Source organism: Bos indicus x Bos taurus, chromosome 19, assembly GCF_003369695.1.
Source record: "Bos indicus x Bos taurus breed Angus x Brahman F1 hybrid chromosome 19, Bos_hybrid_MaternalHap_v2.0, whole genome shotgun sequence".
In the NCBI taxonomy this organism is placed as follows: Eukaryota; Metazoa; Chordata; class Mammalia; order Artiodactyla; family Bovidae; genus Bos; species Bos indicus x Bos taurus.
The window spans coordinates 20,218,850-20,238,750 of record NC_040094.1 but is presented as its reverse complement, the minus strand read 5'-3'; the positions used below and the strand labels follow the sequence as shown (position 1 = coordinate 20,238,750).

At 50.6% G+C, this 19,901-nt stretch overlaps 1 protein-coding gene across 7 annotated transcripts in view; it reads right to left on the bottom strand.

Annotated features, from left to right (window-relative positions):
* KSR1 (kinase suppressor of ras 1) overlaps nt 1-19,901 on the bottom strand; it is a 161,099-nt gene that overhangs the window by 60,905 nt on the left and 80,293 nt on the right. For 6 of the 7 annotated variants that reach the window (XM_027516554.1, XM_027516559.1, XM_027516557.1 and 3 more), the window contains exon 2: nt 10,910-11,050. Coding sequence is in view for 1 of the 7 variants with exons in the window: in XM_027516563.1 (XP_027372364.1) it covers nt 2,725-2,739 (15 nt within the window). In the remaining 6 variants the exon portion in view is untranslated. Of the gene's footprint in view, nt 1-2,724; nt 2,829-10,909; nt 11,051-19,901 lie in introns of those variants that run through there. The other variant, XM_027516563.1, reaches the window with a different exon arrangement.

Below are 19,901 nucleotides of genomic sequence, written 5' to 3'. Positions count from 1 at the left end.
AAAGTAGAAGGGGGTGAGATGGTTAAATAGCATCACCGACTCAATGGACATGAATTTGAGCAAACTCCGGGAGACAGTGAAGGAAAGGGAGGCCTGGCATGCTGCAGTCCATAGGGTCACAAAGAATCAGACATGACTTAGTGACTGAACAACAATAAAAAAAAGACGACGAAGAATAAAAATCACTCTTGACTCATGAACAATGAAACGGAGGGAAGGGCAAGACTGATACAAAGAGCAATGTAGGTACTAATGCACAAGTCCATGAAGTAGCAAGGACTAGGGAGGTGGCAGTGGTGAAAAAAGAGACATAGATGGATTGGGGATATATATTTGGAAATAGAGCTAGCGAGATTTGCTAGTCAACTGAATGTCAAGGTGGAGGAAGAAGAAGGAATTAGAAATGACTCCTCAGTTTCTAGTTAGAGCAACCGACAGACTAGTAACAGGCTCAGAAAGGTAAGGGACTTATCCAAGATCACACCATTGGCAAGTGGCAAAGTGAAGCTTATATCTGCCTCCCAGCACCAGGGGCTAGGCTGTCTAATTCCAGGGGTCATGCCCTTAAGCAATCTTGCTTTCTAATTTTGTTGCCTGCTCAAAGGCACAGAGCTGGAAGCAGGAGCCAGTGAAACTTATATGCTGATTTTTTTTAAAAAGGAAGAGCAATGAAAGAAGAGACTTTTTCTTTAAGGTAATTAAAACAGTGTAGTGTTGACACAAGAATTTCCCAATATCTAGCTGGGCAGATCTGTTCTAGAGCAATCTTGCCTTTGAGGCAGTCCCCACAGAAGGCAGGCCTCAGGAGCCAGTGGCCCTGGAGGAAGTGACAGGCACACAGTCTTGCTCAAGTCTGCCTGTTGCCAACGGAAACCAAAGGCAGCTCAGCAACCCCAGGCCTCAGCAGCCCCCAAAGACCTCCCCAGAGACCCCTGCAATTCAACTTTCACTAGCTCAGATCAGAGAGTTCCTGAGACCAAAGAGACCAAAATTTTTGGATAATCTCACTTAGCTGCAGTCATTCATCAAGAACACTTCCTACATGCCAGGAACTGGAGACAGAGCAATGAGCAAGACACCCAGGTCCCGGCCCACGTGGCACTTCCAGTCTCGTCGGGTTTTGCTGGACTTGGTAGCCCAGAAATCTAAAAGATTGAGGAAATGAGCTCACTGTAAAAAATGCTCAACCAGTACAGGCTGAGCAGAGCAGTCATCTCATGATTTTTCAGATATCTAGGAACCAGGTCAACTCTTCTTTTAAGCTTCACTCAAAGCTTAAAAGAGGGCACTTTGGCTCATGATCAAAAAATAAATCACTTCATCCATGGAAGAGGGTGATGTCTGCAAGTCTTGTAAGGACAGGAACTCATGAGCAGTGCCTAGATCAGGACCTGACTCACAACAGGAGCTAAGTGCATGTTCACTGGGCGAGCGCATGCGTGGATGAACAGGCGAAACGTGAGCAGGCATCCTCTGCTCTGCATCCTGCCGTGTTTCATCCTTTCCTCCCTGGGGACCCATCACCATGGTTATTTGGAGATGAGTACATCCCACCACCCTGTAAGCCCCTCGGGGCAGACTGTACTTTGTTCATCAAGGAATCCCCTGCAGTAATGAATCTGGGTACCTGGCACAAGGTAAGTGATCATGGGATGTCAAACAGGTGGTTGGAAAGGAGAGAAAGAAGAAGGAGATTGAGGAAAGGAAGAAGGATGGAGGGATGAAAGAAGAGAAAGGAAGAGTGGGGAAGGGGGGAAAGGAAGGCTGGAAAAAAAGAGAAAAGAGACTGAGAGAGAGGAAGAGGGCAGGGGGAGCAGGAAGGGGAGTGGAGAGGGAGGAAGACTGGAAGAAAAAAAGATCAATTCAACCAGGCAACTACATACAGTATCCTTACCCCAGGCCAGGCTATTCTGGGTCAGAGGTCAGAGGACAAAATCTGTCAGGGGAAGGAAGCCTGGCTTTGGAGTCACAAGAATGTGAGTTTGAATCCTGACTTGGTTATCTGCCTGCTGTGTGACGCTAACATGTCACTCAGCGTCTCTGAGCCTGTTTGCTCAGCTATAAAGTAGGGATCCTAGTGTTTCCCCCAACCCCCATCCCAGGGATTAAAGAGGATAGTAGCTATAAAGTGCTCCCTTATAGTTTTCCCTCTTCCTTCTATATCTGGCTTTAGGTCTTCTCCTGACTGGTTGGGTGATGCCCACAGGCCAGTCCACTGGCCAGGGCTCCACTTGCCAGCCACACTGAGCTGGTACTGAGATCAGTGCCAGAGATCTCAACTCCTCTGTATGGAGGCAGCCCTGGGCCCGTAGAACTGACAGCCGGCCCAGATCCCTGCAGGCGGCAGGGTGAGGGTGTGGGCCGCATTCCAAGGATGCTCCCAGCTGCCAATGAGCAAGGCAGTCAGGATGGCGGGGCTCGGGCTTCCAGAGGGAGAGGGTAGGGACGGGAAGAGGGCGGGAGGAGAGGCAGGATTCACGTCTATTAAAGCTGAATCCAGGAGCCATATACCCACTCATTCTTCTGGTCTAATCTTCTACAGCCTCCCGCTCCACACGGCCTACCTCCTGGGGCCCACGGAGCTGCAGCCACTCCCAGCCAGTGGGAAGCCAAGATGGTAGCAGAGGTCAGGCAGCTTTCTTCTCCATCCCCAAGAGAAGACCTGACTTTAGACACGGGGATACAAGGAAAGAGGAAGCGGGAGCCACCACATAAACCCCTTACCGGACCCGCCTGCATCTTCAATTCTGAACACGCCACCAGCAAGAGCTTGTTCAAAGAGCCTGTGGACCGTGACTGCAGCCCTGGAATCCAGCCTCTGCATCCCCCACGCTCGCTGCTAGCACTGGCCCCAGCCAGCGCTTGCCACTTCCTTTAACAACTTCCAACAGGGAAATTGCCAAAGGAAAAAAAAAAATGGCTCCATGCCAGCAGGCTGTGAAATCATTTCCCCAGCTGCAGCCAGAACATGAAGCTGTGATTTTTAGTTTTTAACCTGTACATGAGGAAGAGGGTGGGAGGAGGGTGGAAATAATCACAGTGTGTGACTCTAGATGCCCAGAGAATGGGCCCTGCCTCTACACTCACTCGCCTGCCCACTCCCTCATCTTAACGACCCCCAACCATCCAGATCTGCTCAGGGCAGGCGCTCCTACTCCTCACCAGTAGGGGCACCATCTCACCTTCCACCCCCCCACCCCCCCCACCCCATGAACCCAGCCTCCTCAGTAGGAGGAGTTCTGGGTGTGTGTGTATCAGTCGCTCATGGACTGCAGTCGCTCAGTCATGTCTGACTTTGCAACCCCATGGACTGCAGCCCACCAGGCTCCTCTGTCCATGGGATTCTCCAGGCAAGAATACTGGAGTGGGTGGCCATGCCCTCCTCCAGGGGATCTTCCCGACCCACGTATCGAATCCATGTCTCCCACATTGTGGGCAGATTTTTTTTTACCGTCTGAGCCACCAGGGAAGCCCAACTACCAAGGAAGTCCAGGAGGAGATCTACTTGTCTTCAAACAACCGTAAAGTTCTCTCTCTTCCTCTCTCACATATACACCCTTCCATGATCTCTCAGGTAAAAATCCCAACCCTTACACTCCACGCATGGAGGTTCCCATGAACCAACCCTGTTTCCTCACCTATTCCTTCCAGATCTTTGCAAATTCTTCCTGGAAGGGACAGCACAGCTCTGTTAACCCCAAGGTCTTTGCAGTTTCTGTTCCCTTCCTGCCCATCTAGCTGCCCACTAGCACCCACGGTGAGTTTGCCCACCGGCTCCCACGGATCCCAGGCTGGCTTCCATCCGGGCACTCAGCACCGGCTGTTGACCGTGCCTCTCCCCAGCCTGGGAGCTCCTGGCCCTGGGGAAAGAGCGATTAGAGTCTCGGCTCCCAGCACAGGACCCAGACCTGCACTGCTCCATCACAGCAACAGCCAAGTAGCTATTTATATGAAAATCCAACATGACAGGGGCTTCCCTGGTGGCTCAGACGGTAAAGAATCTGCCTACAATGCGGGAAATTCAGGTTCGATCCCTGGGTCAGGAAGATTCCCTGGAGAAGGGAATGGCAACCCAGTCCAGTATTCTTGCCCGGAGAATTCCATGGACAGAGGAGCTGGCGGGCTACAATCCATGGGGTTGCAAAGTCAGACGTGACTGAGCGACTTACATACATACCAACATGACAGAATAAAATTTAAATTACGGTTTCTCTATTGCACTATACATATTTCAAGTGCTCCCTGGAGCAGCAGAACACCCCAAGAGACTGAAGAGACAAGTCCCATCACACAAAAACCACATGTGGCTGGTGGTTACCATGGTGCATAGGGCAGAATGGAATGCTTCTAGCATCACAGAAAGTTCTGTTGGATGGTGTCACTCTAGACAAAGGTGTGATGGTTGGGTGAATAGATAAAGGCGTCTCCAGAGCTGCCTGTCTCCAGCATCCGAGGAGAAGGGGTCAGGGGTCACACAGGTCAGAAGGGCCCGAAGCAGGCTCTGGAGCTGGAGAGGGCTGGGGTGTGTCCCTGGTGGGAAAAGAAGGGAGAGTGAAGAGTTCCCTCGTCCACACCAGGACCCCAGGGGAGCCACACTGCCCTGTGGCCACTTCCATGTCCAGCCCCTCTCTTCATACAGCGGAAAGGCGTTCTTTCCTGGAGACTGTATGACCACAAACTGGTGACTGAAATCTTAAAGACAAAGCTGAAATAATGTTTAGATAACTCTAGAAGGACAAACGGCTTCCCAGGTGGCAGTAATGGAAAAGAACATGTCTGCCAATGCAGGAGACCTAAGAGATGTGGGTTCAATCCCTGAATAAGGAGGATTCCTCTGGAAGAGGGCAGAGCAACCCGCTCCAGTATTCTTGCCTGGAGAATCCCATGGACAGAGGAGCCTGGCGGGCTATGGTCCATAGACAAAGAGTTGGACATGACTGAAGTGACTTAGCACACATGCGTGGAGAGGGATGCAGCCCGGGAAGGAGATTTTGAAAAGGAAGGAGGAGGTTATGCATGGACACAGGGCTACACACACATACAGTGCAGGTATTTTTCTGAGAGAAAAATCAGAGCCCTAGTCACGAAGCCATGAAGGGTCAGGAGCAACAGAAAACCCCAAGAGACTGAAGAGACAAGTCCCATCACACAAAAAGCATTCCCAGAGGCCTCCGGAAGCAGTCCTGGCAAAACCGTCTTGAGGGTGTTCACTGCACCAGTGCACCCCCACAGCTCAGCATAAGGAAATGCCAGGCTTCATGGATTTGGATCTTTTCTCCAAAAACTGAACAGAAAAAAGACAGAGACCCCATTTTCAAGTCTGGCACCCCCAGCCTGCATCCCACTGTGACTCTTGCTCATTCCTCAGTCACTTTTCACCAGCAAATACATGCCAGGGCTTCCCACATGCCAGGCACCAAGCTGCCTGGCACACAGCTTCTACTGGGCACAAGCTGATACCTTCTGGAGGGCTCCAACAGAGCCATTCCTGAAATACTGAGGAGAAACCCAACTTCTTCCTATTCTATTGCTAAAGAAGAATGAAGTGGGCGTCCCTGGCGGCTCAGTGGCAAAGAATCCGCCTGCAAATGCAGGAGGCAGGGCTGGGTCTGGGAAGACCCCACATGCCCTGGAGCAACTCAGCCCACGCACAACTACTGAGCCTGTGCTCGAGAGCCCGGGAGTCGCAACTCCTGAGCCCACGTGCCGCAACTACTGAAGCCCGTGCGCCCTACAGCCCATGTTCCACAAGTGAAGCTGCCTCAGTGAGAAGCACTGAGAAAGTCTGCACCTAAAGAAAGCCTGCAGGACCCAGCACAGCCAAACAAGTAGATAAATAACTTTAAAAGAAAGAAGAATGAGGTGGGCTTGCATGGACCAACACAGAGATGAAATTCAAACTAAACACCTCAGGATGATACTATCCTATGATCCCATTTTAGCATCTTATATATATTAAAAAAAAAAAAAGGGGGGGGGAAACAAATTTGTATGTGAATAAAAACAATATGGTGAGACTTCCCTGGTGGTCCAGTGGCTAAGACTCAGCTCTTCTAAAGCAAAGGGTCCAGGTTCAATCTAGATCCCGCATGCCACAACTAAATGAATACATGTTTAAAGAGAACAACATGGTACCCTGGATTGGAACCTAGACCAGGAAGAGGACAACAATGGAAAAACTGGTGAAATCCAAATGGAATCTGGAGTGTAATTAGTAGTCATAAACCAATGCCATGTTCTGAGTTTTCACAAATGTACCCTGGTAATATATGATGTTAATGACAGGGGACGCTGGGTGAGGAGTGCAGACGGGAACCCTGCACGGACTCTGCAACTTTCCTGTAAATCTAAAACTATTCCAAAATAAAACATTCATTTAGGAAAATAAACAGTGGTTTCGCTGACATTCAGAAGTCAAAGGATTCTGTCTGAGTTCAACTGTGGAAAGGGGTGTGGCTTTCATGCCATTTGGAACTTTGGTTTCTGAAATGTGCGCCTGCCTACCTAGGTGGCGCATCACTTTGTCAGCAAAGGTCCGAAGAGTCAAAGCTATGGCTTTTCCAGTAGTCATGTATGGATGTGAGAGATGGATCATCAAGAAGGCTGAGCATCAAAGAATTGATGCTTTCAAACTGCGGTGTTGGAGAAGACTCTTAAGTGGGACAGCAAGGAGATCAAACCAGTCAATCTCTAAGGAAATCAACCTTGAATATTCATTGGAAGGACTGATGCTGAAGCTACAATACTTTGGCCATCTGATGCGAAGAACTGATTCATTTGAAAAGACCCTGACGTTGGGAAAGATTGAAAGCAGGAGGAGAAGGGGGTGACAGAGGATGAGATGGTCGGATGGCATCATCGACTCAATGGGCGAGTTTGAGCAAGCTCCGGGAGATGGCGAAGGGCAGGAAGGCCTGGCATGCTGTAGTCCATGGGGTTGCAAAGAGTCAGACACGACTGAGTGACTGAACAACAACCTATTCTAGAACCAATTCTGGCTGTAAGCACATAGGATGCATCAGGGCCTAGCAGAGTGGAGTGGGAGCCGGTCAGAGTCCACACAATTGGTGGGGTTAAGAAACATGGAGTGACAGCCATTAAAAAGAATGAAATAATGCCATTTGCAGCAACATAGACGGACCTAGAGAGTGTCATACTGGGTGAAGAAAGTCAGACAGACAAGGAGAAATATCAGAAATAATGTATGACATCCCTTGCATGTGAAATCTAAAATGAAATGACACAAATGAGCTTACAAAACAGAAAGAGACTCATAGACTTAGAAAACAAACTTATGGTTGCTGGGGAGAAGGGATAGTCAGGGAGTTTGGGATGGCCATGTACACACTGCTATATTTAAACTGGATAACCAACAAGGACCTACTGTATAGCCTGGGTGGGAGGGCAGTTTGGAGGAAGAATGGATACATGTATATGTTTGGCTGAATCCCTTCGCTTTTCACCTGAAACTATCACAACACTGAAAGTTGGCTATACTCCAGTACAAAATAAAAAATTCAAGAAAAAGAAATATGAGTGGCCTTTTGCTCATCAGGGAAGACTGCACGGAGGAGGTGACAATGGCTCTGACACTACAATGATGTCCAAGGGATAAGCCTAGGAAAGAGCACCCCAGGGAGCAAGGGAGTGGGTGCAAAAGTCAGACCAGAGGGAGTAAAGGGGAGGGTTAGTGAAATGAGGTCAGAGACAGGCAGAGGTCAAAGTGTGTGAGGCATCTGGTGTTTATTCGGAAAGAAATGGGAAGCCCTGGAAAATGACGTGGTCCAATTTACATTTCTTCATGCTGTGTGGAAAACGGAATGAAGCAGGTCAATGATAAAGTAGGGAGACAGTTCTGGGGCTGCTGCAGGAGTTTGGGCGAGAGGATGGGGGCCTGGACCATGGTGTAGGCAGGGAGGTGGAGGGGTGAGGGGACACGGAGGGAGGGGCATGCGTCTCCACTATATCTTGAAGTAAAACACAGAGCAACCGGAGACACTCCTGCCATCTCACCCCGATCCCAGCACCCACACACAGCTGCTTTCTGCTCAGACTCTGCCCCAGTGCCCTCCGCCAGGGAGCATCCAGGCTCCCAAACACACCTGGCTCGTGGGCTCTCTAGCCTGCCTGAACCTGTGCACAAATGAGCTCTCCCCTCATTTACACCCAGCTCTGACTATTACAGATGACTTTGTTTTTTGATTGCTTTTTAAAAATATTTATTCATTTGGCTGTACCAGGCCTTAGTTGCAGCACGTGGGGTCTTCTTTGGTTGCAGCATGTGGGATCTAGTTCCCCAACCAGGGATCAAACCCCGGGTCCCCTGCATTGGGAGCATGGAGTCTTAGCCACTGGACCACTAGGCAAGTCCTCATGCGTGACTGTGATTCAGACAACACTTAGCTCAGGATCCACGACACCTCTGGGCCCAGCTGGGAGACCCCTGTCCCGGCTGCCACCAGAGGGCTCCCTAGAGGCCAAAAAGCTCCTGCAGCCTGCCTCCAGGGTCCTAGCTTCTGCCCTGGGCACGGCTGGCTCCTCTCTCAAAGACTCAAAGACGGACATGGGTGAGGCTGGGTCTCCAAGATATTTCATATCTCTGCAGATCTGAGGGAAATCCCTCACGGAGCAAAGCCATCTGCCAAAGATGTCTTAAGCCCAAGAAAGGAAGTTAGAAGGCACAGTTTGGAGTCCAGCAGCCCCGGGTTTGACCCTCAAGTCTGCCCCTGTTAACAGCTTGGGGACCTTCATAGAGTAACTTGGCCACTCTGAAGCCGGTGGTCCTCATCATCAAGTAGGGATGACGCTGATGCGATGCTGGGCAAGTCACTGCCCACGTGGGGCCCCAGCACCTTCCAGGTAGGCTACAGACATGAGTCTGGTGGGCCATGAGTCCATGGGGTCACAAAGAGTCGGACACACTGAGCGACTAAGCAGGGGGTGGTACCCTGGTGGCTCAGACGGTAACGAATCCGCCTGCAGTGCAGGAGACCCGGCTTCAATAACTGGGTCAGGAAGATCCTTGGAGAAGGGAAAGGCTACCCACTCCAGTACTCTTGCCTGGAGAATTCTATGGACGGAGGAGCCTGGTTGGCTACAGTCCAAGGGGTCACAAAGAGTCCGACGTGACTGAGCGACTAACAACACACATATTATGTGCATGCGTGCCTGTGACTGTTAACAATACACCCAAGGCACCTCCATCTCACAAAGCAGTTTCCTTCAAACTTCTCATGAGCCAACTCTTTTCTGCCAGCTTCTTAAAAGTTGACGTAGGTCACAACTGTGAGGACCACTGGGGCCAGGGTCAGGGCTGGGAGCGTGTAAGGCGCTAGAAGAGCCCTGTGGGTAGCCCGCATTCACCCCATCTTCTCTCACCCATGACAGGAATTTCTTAAGTTCAAGTCACCTCCTGTCCAAGGACTCTCTCCTAGTGAAAATTCTTAAATATACAAGCAGCTTCATAAATAATATTAACCACCATGACATATACAATAGTCAACAACTGGAATTAACCTCTGCCTGGTAAACGACAGCACATATACTCAGACATTATAAAGCTCCTGAAAGAAAGTGGGGTGGGAGGTGGTTACCAAGTGTGAAAATACAAGGAAAACATGCTGGTTAGCATGTCCAATGATAAGAGTAAAATATAAAATTGTTTATTCAGGATGGTTTAAATCAGTGTTGCCCTAGAGAAATATAATGCAAACCACATACTTAAATTTTAATTTTTGAATAGCCACACTTTAAAAAGTAAATATATATGAAATAAATTTAAATCATTTTATTTAGCTTCATATAACCAAAACAGCATCTCAACAGATTAAATATTAAGTTATTACTATTTTCTTTTTTCTGGATCACGTCGTCAGAATTCAGCACATCTTTGAATTTATGTCTTTGGAATCATAACACATCTCAGTGTGGACTTGCCACATTCCAAGAACATAATATTAGCTACCTTACTAGACAGCACAGGTCTAACCCATCTAGAGATTTTTTTTTTAAAAGACTTAAGTATTAGGGTAAAAAAAAAGGCTGGAAGGAACTATCAAAATCTTAATGATCACAGATTTTTCTCTGAGTGGTGGTAATATGTATGTGATTTTTTCCCCCTTCTTCTTCTGTTTTCCAAAGTGTCTAAATAAAATGAATTCGTGTTACTTTTACAACAACAGTAAAGTCCATCTTTTCCATTTTAGAAGAGAAATGAGGGATTTAAAAGACCTGCCTGGGTGAACAACACCTGTCAAGCACTGATTTATTGATACCCCAGGAGAGCTGCCTCTGACCTCTGACCTTCTCCTTGCATACTGGTTGATTACTTTAGTGGGTAGGTAGGTAGGTAGGTTAGATGGATGGGAAAAGAGAACAAAGGAAGGAAAACAGTATTATTACTGGCCTTACAGGGGAAAACTAAACTCAGATCCTTGCTTCTAAATTCCAAAACTATCATTTATCAGCTGTATGATTTTAAACAAGCTATTTGACCTATCCACGCTTTAATTTGTTCAAGTATAAAATGGTGCTTTAATTTTCTCAAGTGTAAAACAGCAATCATGATAGTAACTCCTTCACAGGGCTTTTTGGGAATGCAGTGAGATTATTTATACAGAGTATTCAACACCGTGTCTGTTGCACAGTCAGTGTTTCCAGAAACGCTGGCTGCTGTCCTCATGATGAACCTATGAGCGGTGGGGTCAGGCTGTCTGGCTCATAGAGTGATGGCACCCAGGACGCATGCTAGAGCCACGTGTCCCTGGGTCCCTCCTGTGGCTGCCGTCCCCTGCCCCATGGGTCGTAGCCACTGTGGAGCCGGTCCTCGGGTTTGTGTGTGGTCCCTTTGCTCGACACCTCGCCCACCTCCCACCCGAAGACCCCAGTCCCCATGGCATAGCCCCCGTACCTGTACCACGTCCGGCCTCACGTTGAAGGTGTACAGCCAGTCGCTGAAGCGAGGGTAGCTGTCGAGCTCCGAGGTCCTCTCGCCCGGGGCCACGCTCAGCTTGCAGTGCCACTGCTTGCAGATGTACCGGAGCAGCTTCGCCTGCGGGGAGCCCAGGACAGAAAAGCGGGTTCACTCGGGGCACGTGGACGTGATTCGGGGAGCTCTGGCAAACACGAGCCGTGAGATAAGGACGGGGGCCTGCCGGGTGGCCCCTCTGCTGCCATTCAAGCAGGGTGAAGCAGGAAACCGAGGCAGCAGGAGAAGAGGAGTAGGGTCTGGGAGAGCCAGCAGGGAAGCCTAGAGAACCAACCCCCACCCTCTGTCCCACCCAAGGCCGGCGGCCACACCACCCTCCCCACCTCCCACCAAGGACCACGCTCTTCAGAAAGTAATGGGCAAGACTGGGCAGGACAGAGAACGGGAAGAAGAAGGGCTTCCTGCTTGGGAGGAGGGGAGGGGTAGGGGCAGTCAGCGATGGATGATGTGAAAAACGCAGGGGCCTGGGGAGGATGAGTAACCTTCCACTTAAGAGACTTCCAGCCAAGAATCAGATTACCCGGGCTAGGACCCGAGGGCTCAGACACACCCGAGCCCTGTGACCTCGGACAAGCTACAGAACGCCCAGCCCCCAGGAAAGTCTCAGTTTCCTGCTCCAGAAAATGGGGGGTAAGAATAGAACCTCCCTCTCAGGGAGGCTAAGAAGAAACGAAGCCCTCAGCATGAGTGCCCAGCCCACGGCACGCACATCCTGAGGGCCGGCCAGGCCGGTGGGCTGTGGCTCTATTGGCCAAGGTCCCTGACTGGGGTCCACCAAGAGGCTTTCAAGACCCGCTCCCTGAAATGCATGCAAATTTCAGACACATGAATCTATGCGTTTTCCGGGCAAAGCCCATCCACGGGTTTCAAAAGAGTCTCAAAAGGCTAAAGCTGCAAATAAGAGTAAATACTAGTATTCTGTTTGACAAATGCTGGGCCCGACAGCCTCACACCGTGCTGAGGAATGTGGAGGGGCAAGACCTTCAGGGCAGAGTGCAGCTGGGACTGATTAAGAAGAGGGAGTGGACTCAAACAGAGGGAAATGAGCGACAACCCAAAGAGGGAAGGTCCCACTGAGACTCAGCGACCCGGGGACCCCATGAGAGCTGCCGAGATGGCAACTCGGGAGCTTCCCCTCAAGACAAGCACCACCTTCAAAGTCTTGCATGAATGAACCCTGCCCTCGGGAGCCACTTCCCAGTACCTACTGCCCCACCACCACCCCCGAGAGTTTTTGCTATTGCTAATTCATTCCTTGTTCTTTTATCTGTAAATATCTCAGTGTGTCCAACTCTTTGGGACCCTATAGACCCTAGCCCGCCAGGCTCCTCTGTCCAAGGGATTCTCCAGATACTGGAGTGGGTGGCTGTGCCCTCCTCCAGGGGATCTTCCCAACCCAGAGATCGTCTCTTGTGTCTCCTGCATTGGCAGGCGGGTTCTTCATCACTAGCACCACCTGGGGAGCCCTTCTCCAAGTGTGACAAGAGGCCACTCCGAGTTCAGGACCTCAGCTTTCTTTTCCAGCCTCATCTCCATTCCACCCTACCCCTGACCCACCCAGTCCTCCAGGTGAGCACTCACCTAGGAGCTGGTCCTCAAATATTAATACTTTCTGTACGTCTGTACTCCTGGGCCTCTGCTCAAATGTCTGTAGCAGCTGGACGTCCTTCTCTCTTCCAGCCACAGTATCCTTGGTCTGGTCAAGACCCCCTAGGCTAATTAGAATCCTCCCCGTTCTCCCCTTCCTAGTGCCCTGTCCACACCTCTCTGGGAGCCGCTATTACAGAGGGCCTCATGTTCAAGCTTCTAACCGGGTCCCCCCCTCCAGATGTGATCTCCCGGGGCAGTGAACACAGCACAGATTTTGGAGTTGAACAGAATCTGGATTCAATACTGGAACTCCAACTGAAAATCTTAATTTATCCACTTAAAAAAAGAACTGTAATATATAGTAGAACTACATGTAACTTTGTTTTGTATTTTGCAATGTCTTGTAACATAAATGTGTTATCAGACTTTGATAATTTAATGTGTTATGTAAATGTGTTATCATACTTTCATAATTTTAAAAAAAGAAAAAAAAAAGAATCTGATTCAGATCTAGTTTCTGTCATTTAACTGTGTGACCTTAGGAAAGTTCATTAATTTTCCTGAGTCTTGGTTCTCTCATCTGTACAAAGCAAGGATGATTCCAGCTCACAGTCAGGTGGGAGGATTGAACTATAGTATGGAAACTTCCCCCCAAAACTAGGTTGTAAAGTGAAGTCTCTAAGTCGTGTCCGACTCTTCGCGACCCCATGGACTGTAACCTATCAGGCTACTCTAACCATGGGATTTTCCAGGCAAGAATGCTGGAGTGGGTTGCTTAGTCCCCCATTATTATACATCAGGGCAGGAACTATGCCCACCGCGTTGGACTGTCCCCTCAAACCTATTATTGCACCTGGCACATAATGTGTGCTCAAAGATGCCTGAGAAAGGAAGGAGAGAAGGAAATACAGGGGCCTCATCCCCACATTAAATGGTTTCCCACAGCCTGCCCTCCACTCCAAACTGCTCTCAAACCACAGCGTCAAATTGCTGACCGGAGATAGGGCAATAAATCAATTAACTGTGCAAAGTCAAAACCATTCTCTTCCGCATGAAGCAACAAGGTCGGGCTGCTGACATTGACATCAGCAGCAAAGAGGTCTATCCGTCCCCAGCCGGAGTGTTTCAAGGGCCACACCCCTGGGAGCCGATGAATAACCTGTTCATTGTGCTAAGACTTTGGCCAACACAGGGCAACATCAAGATCAGCCAACCTGGCCTTGGCAATGAGCCAGGATCTGGGGGCTTCTCTAGTTCAGCCCCATCACCAAGTCCAGCCCTTTTCAGCCTCCAGGCCGTCAGCCCTTGTCCTCTATCAGATCACACATTTAATATTTGGCTTGTCTTCTTCCTTCTTTAGATGGGAAAATCCCTGAGGCCAGGTGCCTAGTCTATGTTCTTGATCACCTGATCACCACTGTGTCCCCAGGAGCCAGCATAGCACCTGGCGCATGGTCTGCTATGGTAAAACCTTTGTTGAATGAATGAACAACTGAACACATATTACATTCTGTAGCCCTGACAGGCACTCATGTTTATTAAAATGAGAGTTGAAAACAAACGTTAGTTGGACAAGTGATGGCTCAGAAAAGTCTCAAAAATCAGAGTGGGTTCCCCTGAAGCGGAGTGAAAGGTTTCTTTTTTTAAAGGCTGCTAGAGGTCCTCACTGGTCTTCCCAGGTGGCTCAGATGGTAAAGAATCTGCCTGCAATGCGGGAGGCGCAGGTTTGATCCCTGGGTGGGGAAGATCCCCTGGAGAAGGGAATGGTAACCCACTCCAGTATTCTTGCCTGGAGAATCCCATGGACAGAGGAGCCTGGCGGGCTACAGTCCATGGGGTTGCAAAGAGTCGGACACAACTGAGCAATTAACACTTTCATTTTTTTTCAGAGTTCCTGTCAAAAGGCAGCCAGAGTGACTAGTGGGTAGGACCCAGCAGAACTTAAAGGAATTCCTCACTGTACCCAGGTGACAATCCATAGCCCTGGCTGGCCGTGAAGACCAGGAAGGAGAATGAGTCATGGGCAAGGGGGGGTTGGTGTCCTGAAGCTTGGAAAGAAGAAACGACACCTGCAGATTTGTGTTCTGCTGGAGGAGGTGTCCGGCGTGCTGCGCACAGTGCCTACCCAAGCAAAATAAGACTGCTCTCACTTTTTGGAAAGTTGGCCACAGTTGTAGAACCACCCAGGGGTTACTTTCCCAGACAAACCACAGCGGGCTGGCCAGCCCAGCCCTAGGGGCCTCCACCAGGGCCTTTCATGGGTAGCGTCATTTTCTCTTAACCACAAAACTGCCAGATAGAAATTCCAGAAGGGAAGAACACCTGGGGTTTCAGCAATGGGACCCAGCGGCGAGAGGGAAAGAGTCATCAGCACCATGGCCACAGGGGCGGACCGAGGCTGGAACGAAAGTCTCCGTCCGCCTCTGATACTCTTTCACGTCATGAGCGTGCATCCTGCGCCTGCCCTGAGGCTCAGTCAGACTTAAAGAAGGAGCAGAAGAGCATCAAGTCAGCCGACAAACAGCCGCTGGTATCACCAAGACATGACGCATGGCAAGTGTTCACCAAGTGTCCGAGGCTCAAAGATCTGGGCTCCGGTTCCAGTTCTGACATGTAAGATCAAGGCTCTTGGGGAAATCTCCCTTAGCTCAGCTTCAATCTTACCATAAAACGGTATTGTTTTAGAGAAGCTGGAGTCAAAATAACTATATGTGAAAGAGCTTGGAACAACACCACCAACAAAAACACAAGCCCCAGAAGGTTTCCACCGGTTACACCAAACACACCCAAGACGCAGTGTAGCTCCGAGGAAGAACTCTGGCTCTCGGGACACAGAGACCTGGCCTCCAAGCCCCTCCCCATCACCCTCCCCCAGCAGTGAACACAGATGTAGCCTGTCAGCCTCAGCTCCCCATCTGTAAAATGGGGCTGATTTCCCAAAGGGCTACTGTGACGATTTACATGAGAAAATCCGGATGTAAAACGTTCGGCAAAGTGCCAGGCCCTCCCAGAGTCCCAGGACGTGCCATCTCAAGCAGGGCAGGCGGGCCAGTCTATAAGGACAGAGGTGACAGGCATAAATGGGCAACGAATCCCAGCACAGGCTGAGAGGGACACCAGACTCCCATGTACAACAGTGAGCTCTCTCAATTATGCAGATCACCTCAATCCTCAATCAGCAACCCTGGTAGTAATCATAATCGTATCTATTTTTTCTCCATATATGCAGCTTGTAAAAATCCTGGTTCCCCTCCAAGGATCAAACCCACACCCCCTCCATTGGCAGCTTGGAGTCTCAACCACTGGACCGCCAGGCAAGTCTCTCTCTTCTATTTACTTAGTACATTATCCTCTTCTCTCCCTGGGTTCTCAATGAAAATTCCAGGAGGTAAGCATGGTGTCCCAACATTCACACAACCCCAAAGCCCCTAAGCATAGCATTTTCCCACAGAATAGCTCTGTACAACCAAAAAGGTCACAATCCATTCAGACTCTTGATGGGAGACAAGAAGAGCGATGTCAAGATGTGGGTGCTGGGCAGCCTACCTGGCTCAATCGGATCCAGTCATGTCCAGACTGTCCCAGGCAGTGAGTCCTCTGAATAAAAGCCACAGACTGCCCTACATTCTCCACGCTGTCCAGCCACGATGGGCCACCGCCTCTGGTCCTCTGTGCAAGAACCTACCCTCTGGGCTACACCTGACCCCTGCTCTGAAATCATTAAAACCAACTACCACCCTGCCCGATGCCAGGGGACTGCACCTTTCAAGGAGACCCTACCATGCTTTGCAGAGTGAAGCGAGGCCCCTGCAGGCCCCTGCACACCTCCACCCCTTCCCCTGGCACACTCAGCCCTCCAGTCAGCAGGGACAGTTCACGGACCAGCCTCCAGCTCACCCACACCTATGGGACCCTGACTCCTTCCTCCTAGGTGGGCTGCACGAAATATTCTTAAGAGGACGTCCATGGCAGTCTTTGCTAGTGCCATATTCCTGTGCTTTCATGCATGCTAAGTCGCTTCAGTCATGTCCGACTCTGCGACGCCCATGGATCTCAGCCCTCCAGATTCCTCTGTCCATGGGATTCTCCAAGCAAGAATACTAGAGTAGGTTGCCAAGCCCTCCTCCAGAGGATCTTCCCGACCCAGGAATCAAACCCGTGTCTCTTATGTCTCCTGCAACTGGCAGGAGGGTTCTTTACCACTAGTGCCAGCTGGGAAGCCCAGGTCCCTGTCTAACCCATCCCAAACTTTAGGAAGTCGCCAAAGCTCTCAGGACTTACTCCAGCCTTCCCCGGACAGTCCCTGAAGCTGCAGCTCCTTCCTGGGCACCAGCCAGGTCTGCCAGGGCCTGGGGCGGCTCCTCTTACTTCTCCCATCTCCTCCCCGAAACTGGAGTGCGCTTCTGGGGACCCCCGGCTAACCCCGCCAGCTAAGCAGTCTGGTCTGGCTGCCATGGCCAACATGTTGCGAAATTATTTCTGAGATAGTAAGGAAGGCTCTGGAGGTCATGACTCGGCTGACGGCTCCCCTGTGGGTGTGACCAGGAGCTTGGCTCCAAGAGTGCCTCAGCCCTGGCACTGCTGAGTCCCACGGATCTCTCAAGGGTACTCGGGGGGCTGCCGTGAGCAGGCAAGGGGCAGAGCCAGCATGCCAGGGAAAGTGGGGATGAGCAGAGGAGAAAGTGACCTCAGTTCCCAAACTGGGCATTTCGCAACCAGCCATCCTTCGCTCCCTCCACCCCACGCACCCGTGCTCTCCCTCCAGGAGAAGCTGCCAGACACGTGCATTTGTTACAGAGACACTCTCCCCGCCAAGCCTCCCGCCAGCAACCCTGCCCTGACGTCAAACTCGGAGTCGGGGAACTTCAAACACAAACAAACAAGTCTGCCCCAGACCACAAGTGGAGCCGTTCCCAAGGAGGCCAGGGGTGAGAAGGCCACAGCTGGAAACTCAGGGCCTCCCGCCCTCTTCCTTGGCTCCAGTGGGGCTGCGAACTCTGGGGCCTGACAACCAGCGGCAAATGGGAGCTTCAAACCACCCCCCCACCCCACCCCCGACCAAGACGAAATAGGATCTGTCTTTGGTTTTGCTGATGGCTGAGAGTACCAGGGGCCATTATAGCAGGAGACCCTGCCCAGAGGCAATGATGACTTTGTTAAGTTCCTCTGCGCAATTAGCATCCCCATTAGATAGCATCGCCCATTCTAATTGCTCTGGTGCTGGGTGTTAAGTAGGCAGGAAAGGAGGGACCGATTAGGCTCAGAAGTATCCAAGAGGCTTCTGGGGAAAGAGGGAGCTTGAGCCAGGCTAGGGTGGACAGCCAAGGAGCCTCGTTTTCTCGGCAACACCTGCCATTCCACTGAGGTCCTGAGACTCAGAAGGAAAGGTTTCCAAGAGAAAGGCATTCCCTTGACCTACACATCCTAAGACAGCTGCTACCTGAGAGGCCAAGGGTGGGCCAAGTAAATGTGCTCTAGAAAGCAACGCTGGCCTTAAAAAGCCAGTATGTGAGCAGTCTTGGGGCTGCCGTGGCAGGTTTGCTTCCCACGTCAATTCAACACTACAAGCGCCCAATACCCCCATGGGCTTTTCAGAACCAGCAGTCCTCAGGGGCTGCGGGAACATACTGGACTAAATCACGAGAAAGCCAAACACCTGCTTCAACCCCTAACTGCCCTGGGCCTGAAATGACAACACAAGGGAAGGAAGAAGAACCTCTATACATCACCCATTCGTTCAACAAATCATCGGGAAAGTTGGTCCGGGCTCCCAGCACCGAGAGGCACTGCGACATGGCCATAAGCAGCCTGGCGCATAAGCTTGAAGAACTGATGTGTGAGATGAGCCATCAACTAGTGACAGATGTGTCCACAGACAGATCTGACCGGACGGGGGGAGACAAAGAAAGGGGAGCAGGTATGTCCATCGTCGGAGCATCCCTGATGGCCCCAACACTCAGCGCGTCTGCTGAGCAGCCGTCAGGAGACACAGGGGTTGAGGCACCCACAAACCAGACCCCTTAATCGACACAGCCTGTGTCTCAACTCAAACATACTCCACATGCCTGTCTGAAGTTCACCAGCCCACAGAGCACGGCTTAGCTCTCAAGCCCTGGATGACAAGAGGAAATCCCAGAGAGTTCCTGACACTGCACACCAGAAGGGACCCGGATGTGAGTTATCAAGCAGAGACCTGGAAACAAGGCAGAGGCTGCACCTAACGGCAAAGAGGGGTTCTTGCCAGTGGGCCCACTTCAAACCCTGATCTGAAAGTGCCTGCAATGTGTATACTGGGGAGGCAGGTCTTTCTTTCCAGAAACACAACTGTTTGCCTAGCAACTGAGACCGTCACAGAAAAGGATAAAGAACCGTGCAGGGGTGAGCGGCCAGGGCAGGGGAGCTCCTCAAATACCCGGGGCTGACAAATGTGATAGCCATCTCCCCTGGCATGATGGGTGCCATGTTAGGTGCTGCTCACTACCCATCTGATAGCCATGCCTGACCTCTTCTGCACTCACAGGCCGATTTTGTTTAGGGCAGCACCATGCCCGGTGATGAACTGATCCGAGTCAGCGGTTCTCAACCCTGACTTTACATCCACATAATCAACCTAGGATGGGATCCAGCACGGCTCTTTCATGATCGGGGCCCACCTCCAGCTTCCTTTGAAATTAACTATGTATGACAGGTCTGGTCAATGAGATACGAGGGCGTGTCCACTGGAAATGCCGGGAAAGTGTTTCCCTCACAAGTGGGGCAGTCTCTGGGGCTTCCCACAGCCCTGCTTTGAAGATTAGAATAGCCAAGAGTTGTCCAAAGACACCTCTGTCCAGCTGCTAAACACATGAGCCACCTAACTCCAAACTTCTCATTGCAGGAGAGACATCAGAGTCTGTTTGTGGAACTCACATTTTCTGTTACTTGCGGTCGAAAGCAGTCTTTACTGCTAACATTTATTAAGCTTGCACTATCTCAAGTTCAGTTCAGTCGCTCAGTTGTGTCCAACTCTTTGCGACCCCATGAATTGCAGCACGCCAGGCCTCCCTGTCCATCACCAACTCCCGGAGTTCACTCAAACTCACGTCCATCGAGCTGGTGATGCCATCCAGCCATCTCATCCTCTGTTGTCCCCTTCTCCTGCCCCCAATCCCTCCCAGCACCATCTCAAACCTCCTTCTAAAATCTTGTAAGTCTTCCTGTTTGCTTCTGGAAAACCTACAGAAGGAAAAAAAAGGTATCTCTCCATTCTTCTTGGGGTCCCGTGCAATCCACAAGCATTCCTCCAAACGTCTTCGCAAATTTCAAAGAGCAGCTACATTTTTAT